The sequence below is a fragment of the Akebia trifoliata genome, unplaced genomic scaffold (genome assembly GCF_017979445.1).
Source record: "Akebia trifoliata isolate Shusen 1 unplaced genomic scaffold, ASM1797944v1 Contig01415, whole genome shotgun sequence".
NCBI classification, from domain to species: Eukaryota; Viridiplantae; Streptophyta; class Magnoliopsida; order Ranunculales; family Lardizabalaceae; genus Akebia; species Akebia trifoliata.
Window position 1 is genome coordinate 1,389 of NW_028237693.1, and position 27,513 is coordinate 28,901.

Genomic DNA, 27,513 nt, shown 5'->3' on the forward strand with positions numbered 1-27,513 from the left:
ACGGCTCTGGGAACCCACAGTAACGGAAGTCTTCTCCCTCTTTCACAAAATAATCATTGAGGGTCTTTCGATAGGGCTTCATTTTAATGAGATCCGTAGTGCGCCTTTGCCTTTTTGCAATGGCCTTGTCCCGTTTTATCTTCCAGTATTGGGCCCAATCTTCCTTGGTAGGCTTATATCCCAGTCCGAATGTGCCGATGACCTCTTTAATCACTAGTGCCTCTTTAATACCTTGCTGCTTGCATCCTAAACCCATGCCAGGGAAAAATCTCATTTTCTTGAATATATTGGCCATGTAGCAATTAGAGGTATTTTTCATTGGAAAATATTCTTTCATGGCTTGATCCCATTGGACTGAGCATATCTTTTCAAACTCGAACCCACTGAGCTCTACTCCCTGTTGTTTTGGTTGAATTTCAAGCAACGGCTCATCCTTAGCTTCAGTACTGTTCATGATCCTTACAATTTCAGCATCTCCATGGAGAGTAATCACTAGCCCATCCTTGATAAACTTGACCTTCTGGTGTAGCGTAGAAGGGATGGCTTTAATTTGGTGTAACCATGGTCTCCCTAACAGTAAATTGAAAGAGGACTGGATATCAATGACCTGAAATTCCACAAGAAATTCAGCTATGCCTGTGGACAATCGAAGGTGCAAGATTTCCAGTACATCCCTCTTGGTGTTATCATAGGCCCTAACACCTTGATTAGTGGGCTTGAGATCTTCAGCCTTAAACCCAAGACAAGTAGTCATTTTCAGCGGGCAAACGTTCAGTGCACTCCCATTATCGATCAAAACCAGAGGTACCCTCATCCCGTTACAGTCAACTGTAATGTGCAACGGCTTAGTGTGGCTTGCCCCTTCTTTTGGAAGATCTGAGTCCGAGAAGGATAAGATATTCTTCACGTAAGTTGCCCCTATTATACTGGTCAGCTGATCTGGAGAAGTATCAAGGGAGACTTGGGCTGTACTTAATACTTTGAGAACAGCATCCCTATGGGCAGTGGAAGCCATAAGTAAACCCCATACAGACATATTGGCCCCTGATTTTTTCAACTGTTTGATCACGGAGTTATCTTCTTCGATGCTTTCCTTGGTGAGATCTTCTCATTCTTTTCTTGCCAGGGCTGCAGGATTATCAACACAGAGTTCTTGTGGCTTAAAAACTCTTCTCCCTCGAGTCATATGTCTAACTTCATCACAGGAAAGGGGGAAAGGCTCATCTTCTTCAGTCAACAAGTATGGATCTTCGTCTGTCAAAAGTACAGGATTTTTCAGATTCATTTGAGCCAACAGGTAACTAGTGAATGCGGGACTATCGTAACGGGGCCGAGATAAACAATATGTATCATCCGAGATTAAATCAAATGGTTCATAGTTCGTAGTGAAAACCTCATCAGTGAAGGCTATCCCGACAAGGGGGTAACTAGGCGGTTTAACTTGGATTAGATGGATGAGAAAAACAGGGTCGAATAGTAATGGGGTGTGAGAAACCATGTTCAAGGTTGGTGGAGGTTGATAAGTAGGTAGTGGATTAGTGGTGACATTTGGTGGGCTAGGGATTGTGATCTTTTTGTTATCAATAAGGTTTTGAATGGCATGGCGCAAGGTGATACATCGATCCGTGTGATGGTCAGGATTTTAATGAAATTCACATAATAAGTTGGGATTGTGTCCGACTGGCAAAGGATTTGATAAAGGTCGAAGTTGAATCGGGGTAAGCAACCCTTTTTTCAACAGTTTTTGCAAAGCTACGGTAAGGGTCATCCCTAAATTGGTAAATTGATGCGGAGTTCGAGGTTGACTTGGGTGAACCTGGTTATTAGCCCGGGCCGGGGGTTGAGATGGGGTAACGGAGGTATTGGCGATGTAAGTATGGTTGATATTGGATTTGGGAACATATGATTTCTTAGGCTTGTTATCTGAGGGGTTGGAAAGAATCCCAGAGGCAAATGCATCATCGAGTTGGCTTCCGGCTTGTAGCAAGGATTCAAAAGTAGGGAGGTATTGGGCCACTAGGTGCTGAGCATATCCTTGAGAGAGGTTCTTTAAGATAATCGTTACTTGTTCCTTCTCTGAAGGTCTATCCCACATTTAAGTAGCATTGGCCCTCCATCGTCCAATGAAATCAGTGAATGTCTCCCCATTTTTCTGTTTAGTTGCTTCAAAATCCCTTTTTGAGGTCTCAATCTCAATACTGTATTTATACTGATGCCAAAAGGCTTTTGACATGTTCTCCCATGTACCCACAGTAACTGGATCTTGAGACATTAGCCAACGTAGTGCTGATCCTGATAAAGTTCTTTGGAACAATAATGTCATCTGTTCGTCACTGAGCCCCATAGTGCCCATGTTGGTAACATATACCTTAAGATGTGTTTTCGCACACCCTGTCCCACTGAATTTATCCATTTCAGGTATCACAAACTTCTTTGGCAAATGGATTCTAGGGATGCGGTTCAGAGCTTCAATGCTTGCTGCAATTTCATCAATACCCTTTATACTTTTCATAGCTGACTCCAATTGAGATATTCTGTTAGATAACGCCGGATTTTCATCAACATACTCTTCGTTTCCGTCGAGTTCGAAGACTTCACGTGGACGTTTCTCTTCTACCTTTTTTTCCTTTTGGGTCATCTAGAGGATTTCCCGTCGATTCCGAGGTCTGTTCTAACATTTTCACTTTGCCTTTTATATTGTTGATATCATTGGCAAAGACTGCCAAAATCTTACGAATTTCTGTGAGCTCAGATTCTGAAGCCATCTCTGCTTGTTGACTTGGTACTGTGGTTCGTTCTAACCGACTGGACTTACGACTCCAACTAGGAGGTGGACGCTTGAGTTTGGGCGCAATGATAATCCTATATGACCCCATCAAAAGTAGATTTGGTCAATTTCAGTGTTACCCCCTTGATAACATTTTAAAGAATCATTTTATTGAGGTTTGTGCACCAATCCATTAATTAATCCATTCACACAATGAGTATTCGAAAAGGAAATATTTATTCAAAAAGAAAGATAGTTTTATTGAAAATGATTGACAAACAATATGTTCTTATTAAAACCTCCTTCAACAAATTTGACTTGAACTATTTTTACATGGACGCTTGACTTTATCTTGCTGGTCATCACGATTGCTGTCAGGCTTGACCCTCTTGGCTCTAACAACGGGCTCTTTGAATTCTGTCGGTTCATCTGGATACCCTAAGGTGCGCTTGTTCCAAGCTTTCTCAATAAGGTGTACTAACTTTTCAATCAAAGGCTCGGGGGGAAATAAAGCTTTGTGAGATAACTCTATAGGTACGTCGTACTGTTCTAGGATCAGATTAAGATGGTAAAAAGATGTTTCTTCTAAACCAATCAGACGGACATGGTAGGATCCTTTGGTTCCTAGAACAGGGGGATCAGTCATCCACCAAGGGCACCTAAAACTGATATGACAGGCAAGGCGAGAGTCTAACCATTTACTCCAAGCTTTGACTGAGTTGTGACGCACTAACAGGTTTCTCTTGAAAAAGTGTTCTGGCCCATATTCGAGGTTTGAGGGAACATCTACGATTTTGAGATGTTCACAAAGTCACATATAGAGTAAGTAGGGGCTTCCTTTGAAGTTTTCCCCTTCACCATTTTTTATGGCATCTAAACTTGAGAAAGTTTCAGCTACGATGAGAGGTACCGGGTTGGCTTTCCTTAAGAGTTGAGAGGCTATATCTATGAAGGACTCAGGGATAGTTTGGCCATCACTATTGGAGGTCAGTATGTATTGGGCTAGGATTCCTAGGCACAATCAATAATCTCTAGTAGCTTGCCAGGCTTCGGGTTTTACATTGATAGGATGACTGCGGGAGCGATACGGGCCCAATAAAGGTACTAAGTTCAATCTCCCGTTATGAACTAAGGCTTTGGCTTCTTCCCTGTGGCAAGGTCATCAGAATATCCGATCTTTAATGAGGGCCTGACTAAAGGTCCTGAAGTGGATATCCTCATGATGCCACAATAATCCTCGTGAGTGGGGCACAAGTGCATATACCCCATATGGAATATGTGATGATAGGGGTTCCATCGCTTAGCTATAGCATGTAAGAGGTTCCAGTCTACCTCAAATTCGTAGAAGTAGAGAGCACTCCTTAACATGAATCTTCCAAAATTGATCTTCTATACAAGGTGCATTCCTATGACGGTTGTTTTGACTAATTGACCAATTGGGTTATCGCCTGCGACTAACATCCTGGTTCGACACAAAAGGGTATTTTAGTACTCTTCTAAGGTCCATGTAAAACATCAATTTTCTTTTTATTTAGAAAATACTTTCCTTTCAGAAAATCTTGTTCTTATGAAAAATATTTTTTAGAAAACATTTTTTCTAGAGAACACTTCTTTTGGAAAACATTCTTTTCTGGAGAATATTTTCCTTTTCTTCTTTGAAAATTCGATTTTCATTTTGATTTAAATGGCCCGGTCCATCATGATTATTGGATCGAGATGGACTGGGTCATTATTGTAAAAGAATGGATTCTTTATTGGGTCGGTGCACCCATTTTAATTTTCAAGAACAACATTTTTTATCCTTGGGGACAAACATACACCTTGATCTCATCATTCACATACATTCATCAATCCAAAGGTTCCATTCAATAAACAACCCCGGAACACCCACGATAAGTTCGAGTCGTGACCTACAGGGAAGGTTTCTAGACTCTAGGCTTACTACATGCAATGCATTTTTATCTGGCCACCCTTGCCCAAGCACACCTATATACCTTTCGATACGTGATGACTTGGTTTGATATACCGTATATGTAATAATCTAAAACCTCAATTTACTTCTCTGAATCCAAAAACAGTCAGTTTGATCTCCAGTTGAGAGGTGACGCACAATGCTGAGCAAGGGCCCACTTAAATACCTCTCGTCTAGAATAGACGTAGTCTATCCCCCTCGTACAGTAGGGTACAGCGGGGCAAGATCTCACTTAGGCACCAGTTTTGACCAAGAAATGCAATTGATATACTTAGATTATCTTTTATACCTACGGGTACGAGTCAAGAGTTGTAGTTTTCATAAATGGTTTGGCATCCTACGAGGGGACCGACCACGTACTAGTACTACGTTGGCAATCGGGACATGTGACTGTGTGGCTTACAATAGGTCAAAGGCTCAGGTCGCTTCAGCCTAGGTGCATCAATATATCTCTCAAAATCACCTGATCAGATGGTATTGATGCCCCAGTTTGATATACCCTAAGGTATGTGACTGGAGTTGTGGTTTTCATGAATGACGTCGCATCTACGAGGAGACCGGGTTACGCACTAGTGCCACGTTGGCTATATGGGACGTGTAAGTATGCAAAACAGTAAACGTGTATGTAGTGTGTGCAAAGCAGGGTGGGGTGTGCCCGGGGCCTTTTCCAAACACATGGGCCCATGGGTCCAATCAAACCAATCATTATAACACGAGTTGCATGAATATTTAATTGAAATAAACACTATCCCAATCACATGAATACTTAATCAAGATCAAAACCATTCAAATCACATGATTAAAAATAAGCATATCAAGCATATACCCATGTTAGAAGCAAGCATTTAATCCAACATTATTTCTTTATGTATTCCAATCAAGGGTTATTTCGGATGGCCCAAAATAATTCAGAATTTCAAATCATATTGAATTGAGGATGACTGGATATTCGTTGGGATGGAGATTTTAAAATCAAATACCCTTTTTTTTTTTTTAAACAAAAACAAAATCCCAATAAAATTTAGCCAACAAATGGATCGTTGTTGACAGACCATCTTTTACTAGTGTCACCCTAATTTCCACGTAAATCATTAAGGTGTCATTGGAACAATTGGTGTGTCGAAATAACAAATCATTCAACTGCAAAGAGGGTTGCCAACAATTAGAACAACATTGAGGTATATTAGCAACCCATTATTAATTTATAACACATCAATCCTTTAGAAAAAATAAATAATTGCCTATATATGGATTGGTGTGTTACAAATGAATATTGGTGTGTTAATAAAAGCTTGAGATAAACTAAACAACCACATTCTTCATCAGTTAAATTAAGCAAATATTCCATAAAAATGTACTTATTTAGTCGTGATTTCTTGTCTGATCCATCGGTTTTGACCTCCAAAAATTTTAAAAATAAACATGAAAAATCAAAAAAGGTCCCAAATCAACCGGATTGACTTTGATGTTGTTAAATCAGAAACAAGAAAAATCTCTCTTCATCACATCCATCTCAATTGCAAATCGATGTTCTCTGAAAATTTCTAAAGAAAGGCTAAATTTCAAAAATTCCAGAATCTGATTTCGTGAAAACAGATCAATCGAGAGCAATCTGTTTCAACTCCACTAGATTTCTTACACCCTTCCGATCCACTTTTTAAGAGCAACCAAAAAGAAAAACAAATCCAAAATTTCAAAACTTCTATGTTTGGCACTGGATTCATGTTCGAATGCTCCATCATCGATCTAATATATGAGGTTCGAAGAACATAAGAAACCAAACCAAAATCGAACAAAGTTGACAGCGATGTATCAATGATATCCATATAAATCTTCATTCGAGCAACCAACATAGATTTAACTTCTTTTCTCTCTTTTAAAAAAAAAAAAAACTCTAGTTCTTTGGGGCGAGACCGCCGATTTAGCTTCGTAGATGAATCATGCTGCGTGTCTCACCCTCTCTCAGAAGAAATCGCAGATTTCTTTAGATCATTAGTGACCCTAAATCGATTGGCTTGAGAGAATGGAGAGACTAAACTGATCGGATTCAGATCTGAACCAGTCCCTCATTTTCGTTGACAGCCGAATGAAGGGAGTGATTAAATTGTTCTTGATCGAATAGACTACAAGGGGGCTGAAGATTCAAAGTTTTATGACTCTCTATTAGAAGAAAACAACGATTTTTGGGTCTCAAACCGACCAGCTCAAACAGATTCGTCTGTTGAAGACGATGATGTTAGGAAGAAAATGATTTAAGAAGATGATGTGGTGAAAGAAAGAAAAAAATCTTTATTTATGGCACACCAACACTTTGTAGCTATTATAGGGGTGTGAAAAAAAAAAATAAAAACTTTTATTCGGGCACCCCAATTGTATCAGCACACTGTTGCTGTTAACAATAGAAAACTTTATGTTGGTTTGCTATCCATGGACAGCACATCTTAAAAAAAAAATTAAAAAAAAAAAAAAAAAAAATCAAATCCATTACCACATTACATGCTTATTTAAAAATAAATAAGTTGTTGATAGACACATCGCATCTAAAAAATTTAAAAAAAAAAAATGCTTGAAGACAAACCCTTAGAACAACAAAAATAAAAGTAAAAATAAAAAATTTCAAAATTCATTAATCAAAACCCCATCCTCAATTAAACCTCTCGATCTCCTTAATCATTTAGGGTTATTCTAAACAACCCCCGATTGATCCATAGAAAATAACATGCTAGAACAAAATACTCAAAGTTCAAGCAAATAATCCACAATCGCACCGAACCAAATAAACAACTGAAGAAGTAGAATAAACTGAACTAAATAACATAAAATAAACTAGGTCATCCTCGCAACGCTCCCATACTTGGGGTTTTCAAGTCTGATCCTCAATGTCCCCAGTGGAGTCGCCATTAAAAGCGCCCTCGATCTGCGGGGTGCGCGGATCCACTTTTGACCCTTGAGGTTTGGGAGTCGCCACCTAGTTATTACGGTCTAGGAACCGATCAATGACTCTAAACGGATAAAAAAAACTAATCTAGAACAGAAAAAATTGAATTCGGGGATCACATTACGGTGTTGGAAGGTGTTAGGCACCAACCCCGTCCGGCCAAAGCCGGTCTCTACTAACTTCCCAAGTAAATTACATTGCTAAAAAAAAACCTAGATAATAAAAAAAAATTATACCTTTCCAATAACAAAGACATTGCTCCTTGTACCGTACTCCTTGCTTTGTTCTGTCTCCGGATTTGATTTCTGATCTCCGAGGCAAGGTATCTCCATTTTTTCGATCTGGATTCTTCGAGTTTGTTATGAATTTTGGGGTGTTTTTGAAGGGCTTTTAGGTATTTTTTAGGCTAAAATCGAAGAAGGGATGTTAGGTAAGGAGTTGGGACTCCAAAACTAGGGTTTATGGGAGGCTAGGGGGACTTTTTGACCTACTTCTCTTAGGGTTTATCATTTGATACGAAAATAGAGTCAGACCTCTATTTATAGATTTTTTTGAGGTTGATTTAGATAGAGTTAGTGTTTAATTAGAGTTCTTTTAATTAGAGTTATGTTTTAGTTAGAATTGTTTTAGGTAGAGTTGTGTTTTAATTAGAATTATTTTAGGTAAAGTTGTATTTTAGTTAGAACTCTATTAGATAGAGTTATTATTTAATTAGAACTCTATTATGATTTTGACTTTTGGTCTTATTTGATTGACTTTTAATATTTTGACTTTAGTCTTAATTGATTGACTTTTAATATCTTGACTTTAGTCTTACTTAATTGACTTTAATTTTGACTTTAGTCTTGCTTGATTGACTTTAAATTTTTGGAGAACCCCCCTCTATTATATCTTTAATTCTTTGGACCCCCAAATGGAGGGGTCCTTAAAGAAATATCTCACGAATCCTCAATAATTTTTTATGAGAGCCCGATTGATCGATTTTTTTTGTTCAAATTTTTAAATTAATTTCATTAATGTTTCACTTTAATTATTTGATGTTTTATTTATTAATTTCGAAATTTTTAATTATGAAAATTGTGAAATTATCGTTTTGCCCCCGGAGAGGACTTTTCACGTTTTAAGTCGGTTTTTAATGTTCTAGGATGTTTTAGAATCGATTTTTCGTAAGGAATTCAATGAAAATATTAGTTTGTGTCATTTATAAAAATTTTTGTGTGAAATGGTCATGAACTTTATGAGGGGCATTTTCGTAATTTTGTCAAATTCTGTTAAAATTGGTGAAATGATTTATTTGATTTCGATTTGTTGTTTTATGTGTTCGAAAGGGTTTTCCTAATCGTAACGTATAGGGTTGTTTTGATGTTAGGGATATTTTGATAATTTGATCAATTTTTATCGTGAAGCTTCTTTTTGGGTCTGCAAGATGATGATTTCTATGTTTCTGGAGTCGTATTTTCCTAGCGTAGCGTGATTTCTGAGGCTTTATCAGTTCGAGATACCTCATCTGGATTTCTGAAACATTTCTGATAACAAAATAAAGCAATGGAAATAACATCCATCATTGGGAATCATTGCGATCGGGTTGACGAGTTGATTAATCAGGCGGATGCAAAAATGGGGTTTCTACACATACCATTTCCAATATTTCTTTGTATATATTTACATATATAAGCTAAGATTAAATCGTCAAATCTTCCAAATCTTCAAGTCCTTTGATCTTAAAGTTTTTCTTGTTCTACAATTCTTTTGAAATCTATTTCTTCACCTTGTTTTTTTAAGAACAACTTTCCAAAGAAGCCATGGCTATACATTTGCTTGGGAGGGTTCATGCTAATAAATTTTTCCATCGGTCTCTTCTAACTTCAGTGGCCATAGATGTTCCAAAAGGCCACTTAGCCGTTTATGTCGGGAAGACCCAAAAGAAGCGTTATGTGATTCCAATCACCTATTGGAACCATCCTTCATTCCAAGACTTGCTAAGTCGAGCTGAGGAAGAGTTTGGGTTTGATCATCCAATGGGCGGTCTCACAATTCCATGTGGCGAAGATGTCTTTGTTGATCTCACTTGTCGTTTGAACGCCTCATGAGAGAGAGGGTTTTATAAATACTTATGTTATTCGTTTGATTCAAAGGAGAGGTTGTTTACTTAGCAACCCCCACCCAATTTTTTGTACAATGAAAAAGGATGATTCAATACATAGTTTGGGCATGACCCTTCTATCATATTGTCTTGAACTTTCATTTTCCTTAGTAATTAAGGTGATGCTTGGAAACTAACTACAAGAGAACTTTCAAGTTAAAATCAAACAATACATGTATGGAGATGTACAAAACATAACATGAGTTTGTTTGCCACCATGGAAGAATGGTTCTTTCTCTGTATATGATTGCATATGTTTGAGAATCAGATCTCATACTCAATATAGACTAATGAATTAAGTGCTATATCATATGACACACTCCATTATTTAAATTCATTGACAGGAATCGACGATCTGATATTTGCTTAGAACCATTGCAAGCCATCGATCTATAGTTTAAAGCAGTTTCTCCCAACCATTATGTTTTTATAAGTTAATGATGTATGGAAAGCCAAGAGATTCCACATTAAGGTCTCCTCATAATCCACAGCACTTGAAATATTAGAGTGCACACAAGAACAACTTAAGGAAAATAAGGATGAGTTTACTCAGCGGCCCCGGGTTTTGACCTTTGGGGATATCATGGTAGCCAAATTTGGAAGAAAAAATAAGGATGGATTCACACATTTAAACCAATCTCCCCAATTATCATATTTCTTACCCAAACCCATGTATCAATCCTTTATAAGAATCAGTGAATCAAAAGAACTTTTCTAAGTGTTGGAAGAGAGAGCAAGTTTACACTTTTTTATGCAATTAAAATTACTATAGATTTGGCTCAAATAATTCCTACAGAGTGAGCTGAAATACTTTCTACATTCACTTGTATATATGTACAAGCATTGAGAAAAAGCATTTTATTGAATTTGATGTATTACAAAGATATCCGAGCTCATTTATATAGAGGAACAACTTAGAATAAAATTAACTTGTAAGCAATGCGGAACTAAACCTACAACATGTCAAAAATTTTGAAACAGTCATATTCAACATAAACTACTGATTGAACATGCTACCCCTAGGGCTTTTAGACCAATGATACAACCCTAGACGGCATCCTAATAGCCTTTTTTAAACCCTGCAAAAAACCTTGATTTTCCCAACAAAAAAAAAAACAAAGATTCACTTCGACTTTAAGGACTAGGTTGAAGGGATATAAGATGATGAGTTTTTTAGGAGAAAAATAAGGGTTTTGGGCAAGAGGTTGAAGAGAAGGGTATTTTGATCATATTTTGTTAGTCTCTTGCAGAGACCACAGTCAAAGATGTATATAATCAGTTTGATAACCAAGGGATATCTCAAATATACACCAAAAACCAAAGGAATATTTCGAAATTACCCTTATGAGTCACAAACATGTCTCTATCAAAAAGTCCAGCTAGTTATGGTTTAAAAATAAATTCATGTAGGCCCTCTGTAAGCTGTATTTCTCAAAAGTACAGGTCATGAAATGTTCCAATTCCAACAAATAAACTACTTTGTGTCCACTCCACAAATCTTGATAATGAGTTGGGATGCAAAACCATGTGAACCCTCATAAAATATGTCTCTTCAACACCAAATCCACATTTGAGAGAATTTCCTTCATACCATTTGCTATCTTTCTTTGTTGTATATATACATAGATAATCTAAGATTAATTCAATCCCATTCCAAGTCTTCAATACTCTGGTCTTAAAGTTTTCTTTGTTCTACAAATCTTTTGAAATCTATATCTTCTCCTTGTTTTTCTTAGAACAAATTTCCAAAGAGTCCATTCCATGGCTATCCATTTGCTTGGGAGAGTTCATGCTAATAAAATTTTCCGGCGGTCTCTTCTAAGTACGTCAGCGGCCATAGATGTTCCAAAAGGCCACTTACCAGTTTATGTTGGGAAGACCCAAAAGAAGCGTTATGTGGTTCCAATAGCCTATTTGAATCATCCTTCATTCCAAGACTTGCTAAGTCGAGCTGAGGAAGAGTTCGGATTTGATCATCCAATGGGTGGTCTCACCATTCCATGTAACGAAGATATCTTCATCGATCTCACTTGTCGTCTGAACGCCTCATGAGCGTAAATACCGATGTTTTTCATTTTATTCAAAGGAGAGGTTGTTTCAACCCCCACCCAATTTTTTGTAAAGGAGAAAAAGATGATTCAATACAGACTTAGTGATGATTGTCTTGAACTTTCATTTGTTTTTTTCTAATAAGGTGATGCTAGCAAACTAAACTTCCAAGTTAAAATGAAACAATTCATGGATCATAACATGAGTTGGTATGCTACCAAGAATTAATGGTTCTTTCTCTGCATATGTTTGAGAATCATATCTCGTACTCATTATAAACTATTTCCATATGATACACTCCATTATTTAAAATCGTCGACAGCAATCAACGATCTGAGATTTAGCTATATATAGTTTCAAGCAGCTTCTCCCAATCATTCTGTATTTTTATGTATTTTTTCAAGTTAATGAGGTATAGGCAGTCAATAGACCCAATTCTAAGGTCTCCTTATGTCCACTAAATTTGAAAGATTAGAGTGCACACAAGAACAATTTAAGGAAAATGATGATGAGTTCACTCATCAGCCCTAGGTTTTGATCTTTGGAGATGTCGTGGTAGCTAAATTTGGAAGGCAAAAGAGGGATGGATTCACCCATTCAAACCAATCTCCCCAATTACAGTAAGTTTTACCCCAAACACATGTAATATTCATTGTATATTATGTTTTTCCTTTATAAAAAGAGTCAGTGAATCAAAAGAAATTATCAAATTCTTGGATGAGCAAGTGAGCAAGTTTACACTTTTTGTTGATTTTTAAAAAATAAATAAATTAAAAAATCAAAGTTTTTTATTTTTTATTGGATGGGATAATTACCTAAGAAGTTATAACTTCTTTTAACTCTAACCAACGTCTTCTTTGGAACGGCCTTTTCAAACCAACGCCTTTGAGGCATTGGTTCAGTTTTGGCTATTGGCACCCCATTTTTCAACACCTCTTAGGAAACAATGAGAACTCATTGTTTATATATTCGAGTTAATCCAAGAAGATCTAAAAACTTCACTTCTGATTTATTCTCAAGTAAACATTGTCAGATTCTTCAGTCTAAAAACATTCAATCGACTACGCTTTAATTGTTCTCATTATTTATTATTTGTGAGATATATTAAAAGAGAGTACCAAATATTTTCAGGTTCACCATAAATAGAGATTGGAGTGCTACCCTCTCTGTTATAGATCATGGTATCCTAGGAGATAGATGTCTAGGAACTGTTGGCATCGAAGCAGGGGTGAAATCTGTCTTAAGGACATCGCGTTCAACATGAAGCCTTGATCTTAATTTGTTTCTACAAACCGATAAATTCTTTTAAATTTTTTTTTTCTCTCCTAATATTTAATTTGGATTTAACTTAACTTCTCATTTAATTTTGTACTTGATTTATTTTCTTAATAAAACTGATTTGCACCCAACAATTTACACTTTTTTAAGCAATTAGAATTACTACAGATTCGGCTCAAATTATTTCTACGGATTGAGCTCAAATACTTTCTATGTTTACTTGTATTGATGAACAATCATTTTATAGACTGGTGTATTATAAAGATATTTAAGCTCATTTATATAAAGGAACAACTAAGTACAAAAGAAACTTGTAAGTTGATGAGTTTTTCGAAACATTGAATTATACGTACATTTCTAGGACATTTATCTTAATTTTTGTCCCTATTTCTCCGTATTAAGGTAATAATCATGATAATCCTCGAAACATCATGTCGCATATTATTAGATGATAATTAGGCTTAATTATACATAAATAAATTCATAAATCTGATTACGTGTGTTTCTTGTGCAGAAAATCAGCATTTTGGAGTCCAAATATCAAGGCAAAAGCATTTTGGCCTACTTTGGAATGCTCTAATCCTTAACTCATATTCTTCTTTTTTGTCCTTTTGTGCAAAGAAAAGTGGAGGCTACTTTTGAACTCTTCTACACACTTTTTTCTCTATAAATAGAGCCTCAGTCTCTAGAGAAAGGGTCCCTCTTCTTCTTCCTAATTTCTTTGAAATTTTTTTATTTTTCCTTTGAGAGAAAGAATTCTTGTAGAAGTGAGATCTCAAGAGTGTGTTTCTTTTCATCTTTGTTCTTTAAATTTTTTTTTAACTCCATTGGAAAATCATTAAGAAGGAATCGAATTGCAATATAGACTCTTCTCATTCTCTTCTCTACCATGTTTCCCTTATTTTACTATTGTTGTAATTTGTTCCTCGCGATGATCGACTAGACTCTCCTTAGAGAGGTCGATGATGCCGGAACTAGTTCATCTTAATATTGTTGTTTCAATTCCATTAATTCTACTATAATTGTGTTCTTATGAAGCCTCTTAAGGTGAGATCATCCTATTTGTATTTTCAATTCTAACTTTGATGATTATTACTTAGATGAGTTCAAGCTTAATCATACTTTGTGATGAAATCGAAATATAAGTTGGATAATCTCATATAAGTTTAGGATTCATAATTACTATTTTCTAATTATCTTCAAGTGATTAATCAATTTATCTTCCAAATCATGAATAACGATTTGTTACATGGATTGAGTTAAAATGGGAATTATTCAGCATTAAGATGACTTGCAAAGACTAATTTGATCTTTCTAAGCCCTTCTTACATTGTTTTCAATCTCTATTTTTACTCTCATTTCAGTTTTTAATTTACTTCTTAGTTATAATTCTTCTAATCTATTTTAAAATTCTGTTTTTAAAATTCTATTTTGGTTTCAATTCGAAGAAAAAAATTGAATCTCCATTGTCCTTGTGAAACGAATCTTACTCTCAAAATTTATTTCATTATTTGTTAAATCTTACATTTCTGCAATCTACATAGCATTGATAATAAGCAATGCAGGATTAAACCAACAATATGTCAAAAGAATTGAAACAACTCTATTCAACATAAACTAATGATCAAACATGACACTGAAAACTATCTTCAATGAAAAAAGATTAAAAAACAAAGATAATAATCAGACTAATCCTACAAACATATGAATGTACTTGGTACAAGATGCCATTGTGAACTAAGTATAAAAGTAACTTGTAAGCAATGTGGGACAAAACCCATAATATGTTAGAAATTTCAGAACAACTGTACTCAACACATACATTAAAATTATCTTGAATGAAAATAGGTAATGATAAGATTTCTTCATCTTAATCATCAAAGCCTTATCCAAAAAAAATTAGGGTCAGCTAAACAAATCTCGTTCTTTCATCCCATTATGTCTAATCATATCTTCTATTAATTCTAGTGCAATCATATTCGCGTTCACTATCTAAATCCCCATTCTTTTGTTAATTCTATTTTGTTCTTGAAGGAACAAGACTTCCAATATGACCTGGAAGCCTTAATTTACTTTGACCAACTACCATTCTTAGGAGGATAAGCTCAAGTGTTGGTTGGCAAATATAATCATGAAGGTGACCAGTGCCCCTATAAATAGGAAACATCATGATTCTTGATGTGTTTTTATCACAAGTAGAAGGCTTGGTAAGACATATTTTGTAGTCCTTGTGTAGGTGTCTCGTAATTTTGACATACCCTACAAGTTTTGGTATTTATTTGAGATACCCCTAGGGCTTTTAAACTGATTACACACCCCATGAAGAAAGTCTTCTGTTAGAGACTAACAAAAATTACTGAAATACCTTTTTTCAACCTCGCAAAACATTCACCTCGTCTTTAAGCACTAAGTTGAGGAGATATAAGATGAAGCGTTTTTCGGGAGAAAAATAAGGATTTTTGGCAAGAGTTGAAGACAAGGGTAATTTGGTCATTTTTTGTTAGTCTCTCACAAAGACCACGATCAAAGGGGTATGTAATCAGTTTGATAACCCAGTATATCTCAAATATACACCAAAAACCAAAGGGGTATGTCAAAATTACCCTTAGGAGTCACAAACATGCCTTCAATCCAAAGGTTCAGCTTGTTATGGTTTAAAAAAGTAGGTGCCTATCTGTGGTATAAATTCATGTAGGCCCTCTGTAACCTATAATTCTCAAATTGTAGGTCATGAAATGTTCCAATTCCAACAAATAAATTACATTGTGTCCACTCCACAAATCTTGATAATGAGTTGGGATGCAAAACCGTGTGAACCTTTATGAGGAATGTCTCTTCACCACTGAATCCACATATGAGAGAATTCCCTTCGTACAATTTCCTATCTTTCTTCCAACTATATATAGAAAGATAAGCAAAGATTAAATCATCCAAAACCAAATCTTCAAATCCTCTGCTCTTAAAGTTTTCCTTCTAACAACAACTTTACAAAGAAGTTATGGGTATCCATTTGCTTGGGCGGCTTCATGCTAAAATTTTCGGACGGTCTCATCCAACTTCAGAGGCCATAGATGTTCCAAAAGGCTACTTAGCAGTTTATGTCGGTGAGACCCAAAAGAAGCGTTATGTGATTCCAATCATCTATTTGAACAATCCTTCATTCCAAGACCTACTAAGTCAAGCTGAGGAAGAGTTCGGATTTGATCATCCACTACAGGAAAATGTCGATATAGCGACGTGATTTAGCGACGGTAATGTTACTTCCGTCGGTACAATAACACTATAGCGACGGAAAAAAAATATGCCGTCGGCATAGAGTTAATTTTCTGTATTTATTTTTCTTCTACTTCTATTTTCCAAATGACTTTTTTTCCCAAATTTTCATTTTCTTTCAACCTAACTCTCGAGACTTCAACGAAACTCTCTCGATTTCGATCTCATCTCGTCTTCTCTCTCGATCCTCTATTTTCTTTCAACGAAACTCTCTCGATCTCCTTATCTCGTCTTCTCTCTCGATTTCGATCCTCCATTCTCTCGATCTCCTCATCTCTCTCGATTTCGATCTTCCATTCTCTTGATCTCCTCTTTTGAAGTGCTGGATTTGATCCGAAGAGATCGAGCTGATCTCTTAGGGACGAAGTTTCAACAAAATCGTTAGAGATCGAAGAAAAGTAGAAGAAGCGAAAAGATCGAAAGTCTTAGGTATTCTTCTTCTCCGATTTTCTCATTAATTGGTTACTCTTTCTTTCTTTTGCTCTAATTTGGATTTCGAAAATCAATTTCAGTTTCTATAGAGTTGAAGGTGAATTATCTTACATTTGTCTAATTTTGGAAAGAATTTTGAGATCTTGATCTTGTATTCATCCTCATAGATTTGCACTCAAATTAGGGTTGATTTTTGTGACGAAAATTGAGGATATCTTAGCATCTATGGAAATTGATACAGACTCTAATTTCAAGTTCTGATAGGTTCATGAATGGTTTTGTTGAGCAAAACATTAAGTATGCCATCGTTATTATATCTGATTTTATTATTTGCTATTTTACTCTCTAAGGAATATTTTCTTAGTCAATTGGCATCTATATTCTGCTTGTTAACTAATGTAATACATCAGCAAATACTAATGCATAATTTTACAAATATGCCCTCATTATTCGTAGAAAATTTGCTTGGATCGGGTGTTCATCACCTACTCGAAAAGTGTTTTGTTTTAGAAGAAAATGCATGTAAAGCACAAAACAGTTAAAATAGATGCTAAATCACATTTAATGAAAAATGAATCTAACCTATAAAAAGGAGGAAATTAGGCTACCTTCAATGAGGAAGACTTGGATTATAGTCAGAAGTCAACACGAAGACTATGATAGATACTATATCCATTGGACTGGATTATCAACATATTATGTTTGGATGTCTCCAAGGTAACATTTGGCTTTGCAGTAATTTCACTAGATATGATATTATTTCAATCACCACCACACAAATCCAAACAGATTGTGATTTTATAAATGGACTGTTTATTCATGTGTGACTGAATTGTATCCCTTGTTGATATTATTTCAATAACCACCACACAAATCCAAACAGGTTGTGATTTTATAAATTGACTGTTTATTCATGTGTGGCTGAATTGGATCCTTTGTTGACTTGGAACTTAGATCTCCACACTCTGAATTTAGACCTCTTAAGCACTTGAAGAATTTTCTTATGATAACAGGTTAACTTTGCAACACTAGTTTTGATACATATTATATGAATATGGTAAAGATACATCTAGCTGTTGTTGCATTGATATGGGTAATGGTGTTACAGTCCAGCTAGGATATGTTTGGAGTGTCGGATACAGTAAATCCCAAAAAATTGGGTTCATGGACTCAGAATAATATTTTAAATAATTAAATGCATGTGTGATGTAGCAGCAGGAATGCCTCAGGTATGTGTATTTGTAGAAGACAGTTAAAGTCATAATAACAAGTTTTTAGTTAATGTCACTTTAACTTGATCTACATCACTATTACCTTCTACGTAATATAAAGTAAAATACTAGTGCATAAAGTAAAATATCGAATAGCACTTAGTTAATTGTCACACTTTTTATTGTACTTCAAGAGTGCTTTGGTGCAAGTCGAAGTAGCACTTTAAAAAGTATAAGCTTCATCAAATATATATTTATGTGAAAGCCAGTATACCGCTCTTTTATACTCTTATCTTTAAAGCATGGTACAATAGCTTCCTGGCCATCATGTGAAATATCTTAGATAATGATTCGAACATATAAAACTATTTGAATTCGAATTTGATATCCGATTTGTTGAACTCAAATTCGAATTGGAATTAGAAAGGCTTCACAAATTCATAAATAGAACAATTGAGAATTGTTATAATGTTAGTTGTTAGCTTATACTTACATTTTTCATATAGAAAATATGCTATATGGATTTTTAACATTTTTCTTATCCCATATACCACTAATGATTCTCTTTTTCGTTTCAAATTAACATTCTTGTGATATGTTCTTTTGTGTGTGTGACTATGTGTTATTGGTTTAAAGGTGACGTCATCGTAAAGTGGACATGCCAATAGATAAAAGTTGGATTCAGTTGCCTAGAAGTACCCTTGAGTATGATGAAGGAGTTATTAAGTTCTTAGATTTTGCATTTTCTCGTTCAAGGTTTGGTAACATGATTAAGTGCCCATGCGTCAGATGTCTCAATGCGATTTTAAAGGATCGAGATAATGTGCATGGTGACTTATTATGGTATGGGATGAATAAACATTACACTCGTTGGACGTACCATGGAGAGAAATTTGAAGATGAAGATAATAGTAATGAGTCTGAAGAGGGTGATGATATGCAAGGGATGTTACAAGATGCATTCAGAATCCCTAATTTTGATGATGAAGAGGTTAATGAGTCAAATGATGATGGTCTGGATGAGCCAAACGATGATGCAAACAAGTTTTATGAAATGTTGAAGGATGTTGAGACTGAGTTATACCCGGGTTGCACTAAATTTTCAAAACTATCTTTCGTTGTAAAGTTGTTACACCTGAAATGTCTTAACGGATGGAGTAATAAATCATTCGATATGTTGCTTGAGTTGTTAAAAGATGCATTTCCTATTGGAGAAAAGTTGCCAAAGAATTACTATGAATCGAAGAAGATTTTGCGAGGACTTGGTTTACATTACAACAAGATAGATGCGTGCCCAAATGATTGCATGTTATTCTGGAAAGAACATGAGAATGCAAATGAATGTGCAGTATGTGGTGAGTCTAGGTGGAAAACTGTTAAATGTCAATCAGTTGAAAACCCCTCTTATTCGTCTTCAAAGGAGAAGAAAATACCTGCAAAGATTTTGCGTCATTTTCCGTTGATTCCTAGGCTGAAGAGGTTGTTTATGTCTTCAAAAACAGCTGAACATATGAAATGGCACGTCGAATGTCGTATAAAAGATGGGGTAATGAGGCATCCAGCAGACTCTATGGCATGGGAAGCTTTAGATAATAAATACCCATCATTTGGTTCTGAACCTCGGAATGTTAGACTTGGATTAGTCACTGATGGCTTCACTCCTTTTAGTTACATGAGCACTCCTCACAGTACATGGCCCGTTGTTCTGATTCCATATAACCTCCCGCCATGGATGTGTATGAAGCAAACATCTTTTATAATGTCGTTGCTTATTCCTGGTCCTAAGGCTCCCGTGAACGACATTGATGTTTACCTACAACCATTAGTGGATGAATTGCATGAATTGTGGATAGAAGGAGTTACAACATATGATACATCAACAAAACAAAATTTTCGAATGCATGCAGCGGTTTTATGGACTATCAGTGACTTTCCTGCATATGCTAACTTGTCAGGATGGAGCACTAAAGGAAAACTTGCTTGTCCATCTTGCCGTAAGGATACTTGTTCAATACGATTGCAAAAAGGAAATAAAGAATGTTACTTAGGACATCGTCGATTTTTACCACTTGATCATAAATTTCGACATAATAAAATGTCCTTTAATGGCAGAAATGAGTTAGGAGTTGCGCCAAAACCGTTGACAGGCGAGGATGTGTTCAATCAATTACGTGACTACGAGCAAATCATATTTGGTAAGGCAGATAAAAATAAGGATGGGAGGAAAAGAAAAAGGGATGATTGCAAATTACCGAAGAATTGGAAGAAGAAGAGCATTTTTTTCAATTTACCGTATTGGAAAGATCTTTTGTTGTGTCATAGTTTGGATGTTATGCACATTGAAAAGAATGTGTGTGAGAATGTGATCGGAACATTATTGAATATTGAGGGTTCAACAAAAGACAATTTAAAGGCCCGTCTTGATTTGCAATTAATGGGTATAAGAAAAGAACTTCACCCAATATCGAATGAGGGAAAGTTGTTACTACCACCTGCATGTTACACAATGTCTTCAATTGAGAAAAAAAAGTTTTGTGAGTGTTTGAAGGATATAAAAGTACCAGATAGTTATTCGTCTAATTTCTCAAGGTGTGTTCAAGTCAAACAATGCAAGATATTAGGGCTCAAGAGTCACGATTGTCATGTTCTAATGTAACAATTTATTCCACTTGCACTAAGAGGAATCTTGCCTAGGAATGTGTGTTTGATTTTGATTGAGTTGTCCACATTCTTCAGACAATTATGTTGTAAGGTTCTAAGGATAGGGGAGTTAGAACGCCTTGAATCTCAGATTGCGCTAACACTTTGTAAAATGGAGATGATATTTCCACCGGCTTTCTTTGATATTATGGTGCATTTGCCTATTCATTTAGCCGGTGAGGCCAAGTTGGCCGGACCAGTGCAATATAGGTGGATGTATCCAATAGAAAGGTACTTGCACAGGCTAAAGTCATATGTGCGTAATAAAAATCATCCAGAAGGTTCTATTGCTGAAGGGTATCTTTGTGAAGAATCGTTGACATTTTGCTCGAGGTACTTGCATGGGATTGAAACGAGGTTCAATCGACCAGTGCGTAATAACGATGTTGTTGATGATGGTTCAAGTGAAAAATTGTCAATTTTCAAAGAAAATGGCCGTGTTATAGGAAAGGCAATCTCACAAATGTTGGGACGGAGTGAGTGGGAACAAGCTCGTCTATACGTGCTAAACAACTGTGATGAAATTGCTCCATTTGTTCGGTAAGATAAATCATTTCAAAACATTTTTATTTATATTCATAATTGATAGTAGTCCTTAATCAATGAAATTATTTATTGTACAGACAACACAAACAGATGATTAAAGACACTCATAATCACATGAGTGTTAGGGATGTGGAGCGAAAACATGTGAAGGAGTTCGCCGAATGGTTTAAACATCATGTATGTGATAAATATCATCAAAATTAACCCACTTAAATATAGTTTTAAATGTATTAATTTCATTTTTTGATCTTAATAGGTTTCGCAAATGCGATTAAATGGTGAAGACGTAAATGAACAAATCTATCAGTTAGCTCTCGGCCCTTCTCATAATGTGATTTGTTTTAAGGGCTTCATTGTAAATGGCTTTAGATTTCACACCAAAGAACGAGATAGTCGGAGAAAAACTCAAAATAGTGGAGTATTTGTCTTTGCAGAAACACATAGTTTTGCAAGTGCTAAGGATACTAATTCGGTGACAGGTAATGTAGGATACTATGGCATCTTAAATGATGTTTTAGAGCTGAAGTATCCAGGTGGGAATCGAGTCATACTATTCAAATGTCATTGGTGGGATGTCATAAACCGTGGGGGATTCAAGCAAGATGAATATGGTTTCAAGTGTGTGAATGTTACACGGACCTTAGCCACCAACGAACCATACATTCTTGCAAATCAAGCACAACAAGTTTTTTATATAAAAGACAACACCCATTGTGATTGGCGTGTTGTAATAAATACACAACCACGAGACTTATACAATATGGAGTCGGAAGATGATGTAGTAATAGAACCTTTCCAAGATAATGAGCCAGGGTTGCATCAAAATGTAATCGATACAAATGATGATATTATCACTTGGAATAGGAACGATATCCAAGGAGTACTTGTCGAAGGATATGTTGGTGATGATCAAGGCTTCATTAATGATGATGATGACGATTACATCTAGTATATGATTGATTGTGTAAATTGTTGTTTTTTTTATAATAATAGTTCGTTTTAATAAAATGAAATTACTTTGTCATTTGATGAATATATTGATTTTAATTATCTGAGAAATTGTTGGTTAGATATGTTGCGTAGAAAATCATCCAAGCAGGTGGTCCAACAGACAGAGGGGAGAAATAACCGCTCAAATTCAGTCTCAGATGCATCATCTAGTATAGCTAGACCATCTATGAGAGGTGGAAATGGGAGTAGTAATACAGGTATGATATGTTTTATTAAGTTATTAATACAATATTTGTCTAAATAAGTTTTCATTGACATATTTTTTGTTTTGTTATATTTTTTTAACTCTTTAAACAGCTTCTAGCAGCACTAGGAGGAGAGGGCCTACGCGAGGAGTAGGAAACTTTGGACAAAAAGTAGGGCAGAAGATGTTAGTAGATTGGAATGCTTATTGTCAGCCAATAGGAAAGAATTCTAGCCATTTTACACATTTCCTAGGATATGTTGTGAGACACTCTGGTCATGCCCCATTGCAATTCAAGTCATGGACTGAGGTTCCAGAGCATGCAAAAGATTCCTTGTGGATATCCAATGGGCGGTCTCACAATTCCATGTAATGAAGATTGTTCATTGATCTCACGTGTCGTTTGAACTCCGCATGAGAGAGAAGGGACATATAAAATACCTTCATTTTTTATTTATTTAAAGGAGTGGTTGTTTCCTCAGCAACCCCCACACAATTTTTTGTAAAGGAAAAAAAGGAGTGATTCAATTGAAATTTCTTGAACTTCCAGATTTTATTCTTTTTTAACATAACAGTGTTGGTATGTTACCATGGATGAATCATGAATGGTTCTTTCTCTGTACATGCTTTCATAATTTTGAGAGCCAGATCTCATATATACTCAATTAAACTAATGACTTTGATACTTAAAATCGTGTCGATGGTACTTAGAAATAATTTGATGGGGTCTAGTACCTACTTCATGTGGATTCACATGGTTTTGCCTTGAGAAACTCTCTCTCTCTCTCTCACTCATGTTTCCTTGAGATCATTTTTCAATGACACTTTTCGCTTAGGCACAGCAGCACCAAAGATTTTTTGAAACCTTTGTCCAATTCAACCCTTCCATGAGTAATGTGAGAGCTTCGAAGCTATTGTAAATAAAAGAAAATAGGACAACTAGCCCATATGATATTGTTTGTTAATGTTGCACACATGTCTTGTACCAAACACCAGAAAGTATCATACACTTGTACCCAAACTAGAGGTCAAAGGGATTGTGAGGATTAGTTAATTGCTCTGAGCTCATCAATGGATGTAGGCACCTCCTGAACCATGTTATATCAAGCTATGTTATTTTGGTGTCCTTTCTTCTTTTTCTTTTTTGTCTTTGATTAGGATTTCAAAGGGACATGTGGGTGAGTTGGTTGGTTCATATGGTACAAGTTCATGAACATGTGCCAAACTAAAAAGAAGCAAACTTCAATTTGTTTGAAACCATTGATAGGAATCGACGACGTGCTATTTATTTAAAATCCTTGATAGGATTGATCTATTTTTTTCAAGTTAATGAAGTACTAGTCAACCGATGCCACACACTAAGGTCTCCTCATATATAGTTCAGTCCATTTGAAAGATCAGATTGCCCAATGGAATATTTTAAGGATAATGGAGACGAATTCACTCAGCGGCCCTGGTTTGATCTTCTCGTCTCCACTCATAATCATCACAGCAGACGATGAAGACTATCCTTGATATACAAGTACAATGACGAGAATATTAATAAAGTATTTTTATTGAATTTGATATATTACAAAAAGATCTAAACTGTTTTATATGGAGGAACAATCAAGTACAAAAAAAGTACTTGTAAGCAATGGGGGACACAAATCAAAATATGTTAAAAATATCAAAACTACTCTAATCAATATAAATTGATGACCAAACATGATACTAAAATTACCTTCTAGAGATATCTTATTAAGCTTGCACAGACATCATATAATTATAACTATAAGCTTGCATATGTGATGATAAACCTTGTCTGAATAGTACCATATGGTACAAGATGCCATTGCGATAAGTAATGAAAAGAACTTTGACAAGATCATAGCTTTCCAAAAATCCTTACAAGGACTTTTCCAAAAACTTTTGGAAACGCTTATTTCCTCTCAACTGGCCCACCTACACACCCAACAACAACAACAACAAAAAATAGTGGTAGTAAGTTAACTACCACTACTACTGATAATAATAATAAATCTTGATTTTCTGCAAAAATCCATTATCTTCAACAGGTTGTTTATTTGGAATATCTAGGGGAAAGCTTTTCCTTTTCTTATCATTGATTTATTTGGTACTTCCTAGTCCTTACCCAAAATCTCAACATTGGAGGGATACTCTTAAATAATTTGATGAAAAATGATAAATGCAGATCGTTCTTATTGGCTTTTGATGCTTATTTGGATTAAGATTTCAATGGGATAGGTTGGTGAGTTTGTTGGTTTATATGATCCACTCTATGATTTGAAATATTGACAGCAATCGACGATCAGATATTTGTTTAAAACCATTGAAACCAATCGATCTATAGTTTCATGAGGTTTCCCTCAATCGTTCTGTTTTTTCAAGTTATCGAGGTATGGGCTATCAACAGATCCACACTAAGGTCTCCTCATAATCCACTATATTTGAAAGATAAGAGGAACTATTTGAGGAAAATCAGTATGAGCTCACTCAGTGGCCCTGGGTTTTGATCTTTGGGGATTGCAAGGTATCCAAATTCGGAAGGGAAAAAGAGGGATAGATTCACCCATTCAAATCAATCCTCCTAATTTCAACAATTCTTTCCCAGACCCATATAATGTTCAGTGTCTATTAGCTTTTTTCTCTTAATAAGAGTTAGTGATTCAAAATAAATTTTCATTTTTTTGGATGAAAGGGTAAGGGTGAAGTAACTTGTTATCCAAATACTTGCTCTTTTTAATTGTATTTATGTATTGAACTTGATGTATTAGAAAAGAGAGCTCTTTTATATAGCGGAATGACTAAGTACAAGAGTAACTTATAAGCAATGTGGGACTAAACCTACAATATGCTAAAATTTCATAACTAATTTTATCATCATAACTAATGACTAAAATGATACTAAAAATTATCTTCAATCGAACACCATTTCTAAATTTGAAAATAGGATAGAGATCATCCTATTCCTACAAACATGAGAATGTAGTAGGTGCAAGATAATGCCATTGTGAACTAAATAAAAAGTAACTTGTAAGCAAGTTACAAGTTAATCCCATATATCTTTGTCGACGATTAATCTATAGTTTCGAGTGGGGTCTCCTAATCATTCGGTATTTTCCAGATAATGTCTCCTCATAATTCCCTCCATTTTGAAGTTCATAATTTAAACACGAACATTGGCAACAAAGGATGGTTTCGCCCATTCATCATCTTCAATAAGAGTTAATGATCAAAGAAATTTTCATTTTGTTGGATTAGAGGGTGAGAAGGTATTTTGGTCATTTTTGTTAGTCTCTCACAGAGACACCGGTCAAAGGGGTACGTCATCGGTTTCAAAACCAAAGGGTATGCCAAAATTACCCTTAGAATTCCCAAACATGTCTTGTTTGTTGTTTAAATTCATGTAGGCCCTCTGTGGGGCTGTATTTCTCAAATTGTCAGTCATTTAGTGTTCCAATGCCAACAAACAAACTACATTGTGTCCACTCCACAAATCTTGATAATGGGTTGGGATGAAAAACCATGTGAACCAACATTTGTGAGATTCCCCTTCACACCAATTCCTATCTTTCTCTATGCATATATAAAAGATAAGCTAAGATTAAATTATCCAAGTCTTTAAATCCTCTTGTCTAAACATAGATAATCTTTTGAAATCCATCTCTTGTTCTTCTAAAAAAAAAAACCTTTTCAAAGAAGCTATGGGTTTCCATTTGCTTGGGAGGGTTCATGCTAAGCAAATTTTCCGACGGTCTCTTCTGACTTCAGCGGCCATAGATGTTCCTAAAGGGCACTTGGCAGTTTACGTCGGGGAGACCCAAAAGAAGCGCTATGTGATTCCTATCACCTATTTGAACCATCCTTCATTCCAAGACTTGCTAAGTCGAGCTGAGGAAGAATTTGGATTTGATCATCCAATGGGTGGTCTTACAATTCCATGTAACGAAGATGTCTTCGTAAATTTCACTTGTCTCTTGAATGCCTCAAGATAGAGAGGGGATGTACGAATACTGATATGTTTTTTTTTAATTTAAAGGAGAGGTTGTTTCCTCGGCAACCCCCACCCAAAGTTTTGTAAAGGAGAAAAGAAATGATTCAATACAGAGTTAGTGATAAGCATTGATCCCTCTATCATATTGTCTTGATGCAATTGAAATTGGACGTTTTTTTTTTCTTTTTCTTTTTTTAAACATAAAATAATCAGATCTTATGCTCCATACAAACTAATGACTAAAGCTCGATACTTCAAATCATGGATGCGGTCTTGTAACTACATAACTACATGTGGATTCACATGATTTTGCCTCACCACATGTTCTTTGAGGTCATTTTCCAAAGACACATTTCACTTCTCTTTTCACCTTTGTCCAATTAACACTGCCAAGAATGATACAAGAGCTTCAAAGTTATTGTACATAATAGAAAATACGACAACTAGCCCATGCCATATTGTTTGTTAATGTTGTGATAGATGTCTTGTATTGTACACCAGCTTCAAAGCTATAGTACTTAAAAGAAAGTAAGACAACTAGCCCATATGAAATTGTTTATTAATGTTGTGATAGATGTCTTGTATTGGACACCAGAGATTAATGTACACTTACACGCAAACGGGAGGTCACAAGCACAGTGAAATCCCGAGCTTCTAATTTGTTTTTCAGAATTAGATAATTGCTCTGAACTCATCAGTGGATTTAGGCATTGTCGAACCACGTTATAACTTGCTATGTTACATGTTTTTCCTTCTTTTATGGCTTTTGATTAAGATTTCGAAGGGACATGTGAATGAGTTGGTGGGTTCGTATTGTATACTCCATGACCATGTTCCACTCTAAAAGAAAACAAACTTCTACTTGTTTCAAACCATTGAAAGCAATATACTCAAAGATGTGCTATTTGTTTAAAACTATTGAATCGATCGTCAAAAATGCCCTTAGGAGTTAGTAGTCACAAACATGTCTTCAATCCAAAGGTCCAGTTGTCATGTTGATTAAATTCATGTA

At 35.6% G+C, this 27,513-nt stretch overlaps 4 protein-coding genes across 6 annotated transcripts; all 4 read left to right on the plus strand.

Annotated features, from left to right (window-relative positions):
• The first annotated feature begins 9,479 nt into the window (after positions 1 to 9,479).
• LOC147380406 (auxin-induced protein X15-like) lies at positions 9,480 to 9,767 on the plus strand. Its single transcript, XM_086431735.1, has one exon. The coding sequence runs from the start codon at positions 9,480 to 9,482 to the stop codon at positions 9,765 to 9,767; it is 288 nt and encodes a 95-aa protein (XP_086287861.1).
• A 1,716-nt stretch (positions 9,768 to 11,483) lies between these two features.
• LOC147380407 (auxin-responsive protein SAUR22-like) lies at positions 11,484 to 11,961 on the plus strand. Its single transcript, XM_086431729.1, has one exon. It carries the CDS (start codon positions 11,582 to 11,584, stop codon positions 11,870 to 11,872), a length of 291 nt encoding a protein of 96 aa, XP_086287855.1. The 5' UTR covers positions 11,484 to 11,581; the 3' UTR covers positions 11,873 to 11,961.
• Positions 11,962 to 16,527: 4,566 nt separating this feature from the next.
• On the plus strand, positions 16,528 to 22,832 carry LOC147380408 (uncharacterized). Of its 3 annotated transcripts, XR_015175343.1 has the most exons (4): positions 16,528 to 16,849; positions 18,700 to 21,303; positions 21,387 to 21,486; positions 21,566 to 22,371. XR_015175343.1 is itself a non-coding variant. In XM_086431727.1 (3 exons), the coding sequence occupies exons 1-3, from the start codon at positions 20,876 to 20,878 to the stop codon at positions 22,256 to 22,258; spliced, it is 1,221 nt and encodes a 406-aa protein (XP_086287853.1). In that variant the 5' UTR covers positions 20,715 to 20,875; the 3' UTR covers positions 22,259 to 22,371. The 3 variants fall into 3 exon arrangements, 1 of the variants encoding a protein (XP_086287853.1); XR_015175344.1 differs by lacking the exons at positions 18,700 to 21,303; positions 21,387 to 21,486; positions 21,566 to 22,371 and adding exons at positions 22,380 to 22,517; positions 22,618 to 22,832; XM_086431727.1 differs by lacking the exon at positions 16,528 to 16,849 and having other exon boundaries at positions 20,715 to 21,303.
• Positions 22,833 to 26,211: 3,379 nt separating this feature from the next.
• Positions 26,212 to 26,517, plus strand: LOC147380409 (auxin-induced protein X15-like). Its single transcript, XM_086431730.1, has one exon. The coding sequence runs from the start codon at positions 26,212 to 26,214 to the stop codon at positions 26,500 to 26,502; it is 291 nt and encodes a 96-aa protein (XP_086287856.1). The 3' UTR covers positions 26,503 to 26,517.
• Positions 26,518 to 27,513: the final 996 nt, after the last annotated feature.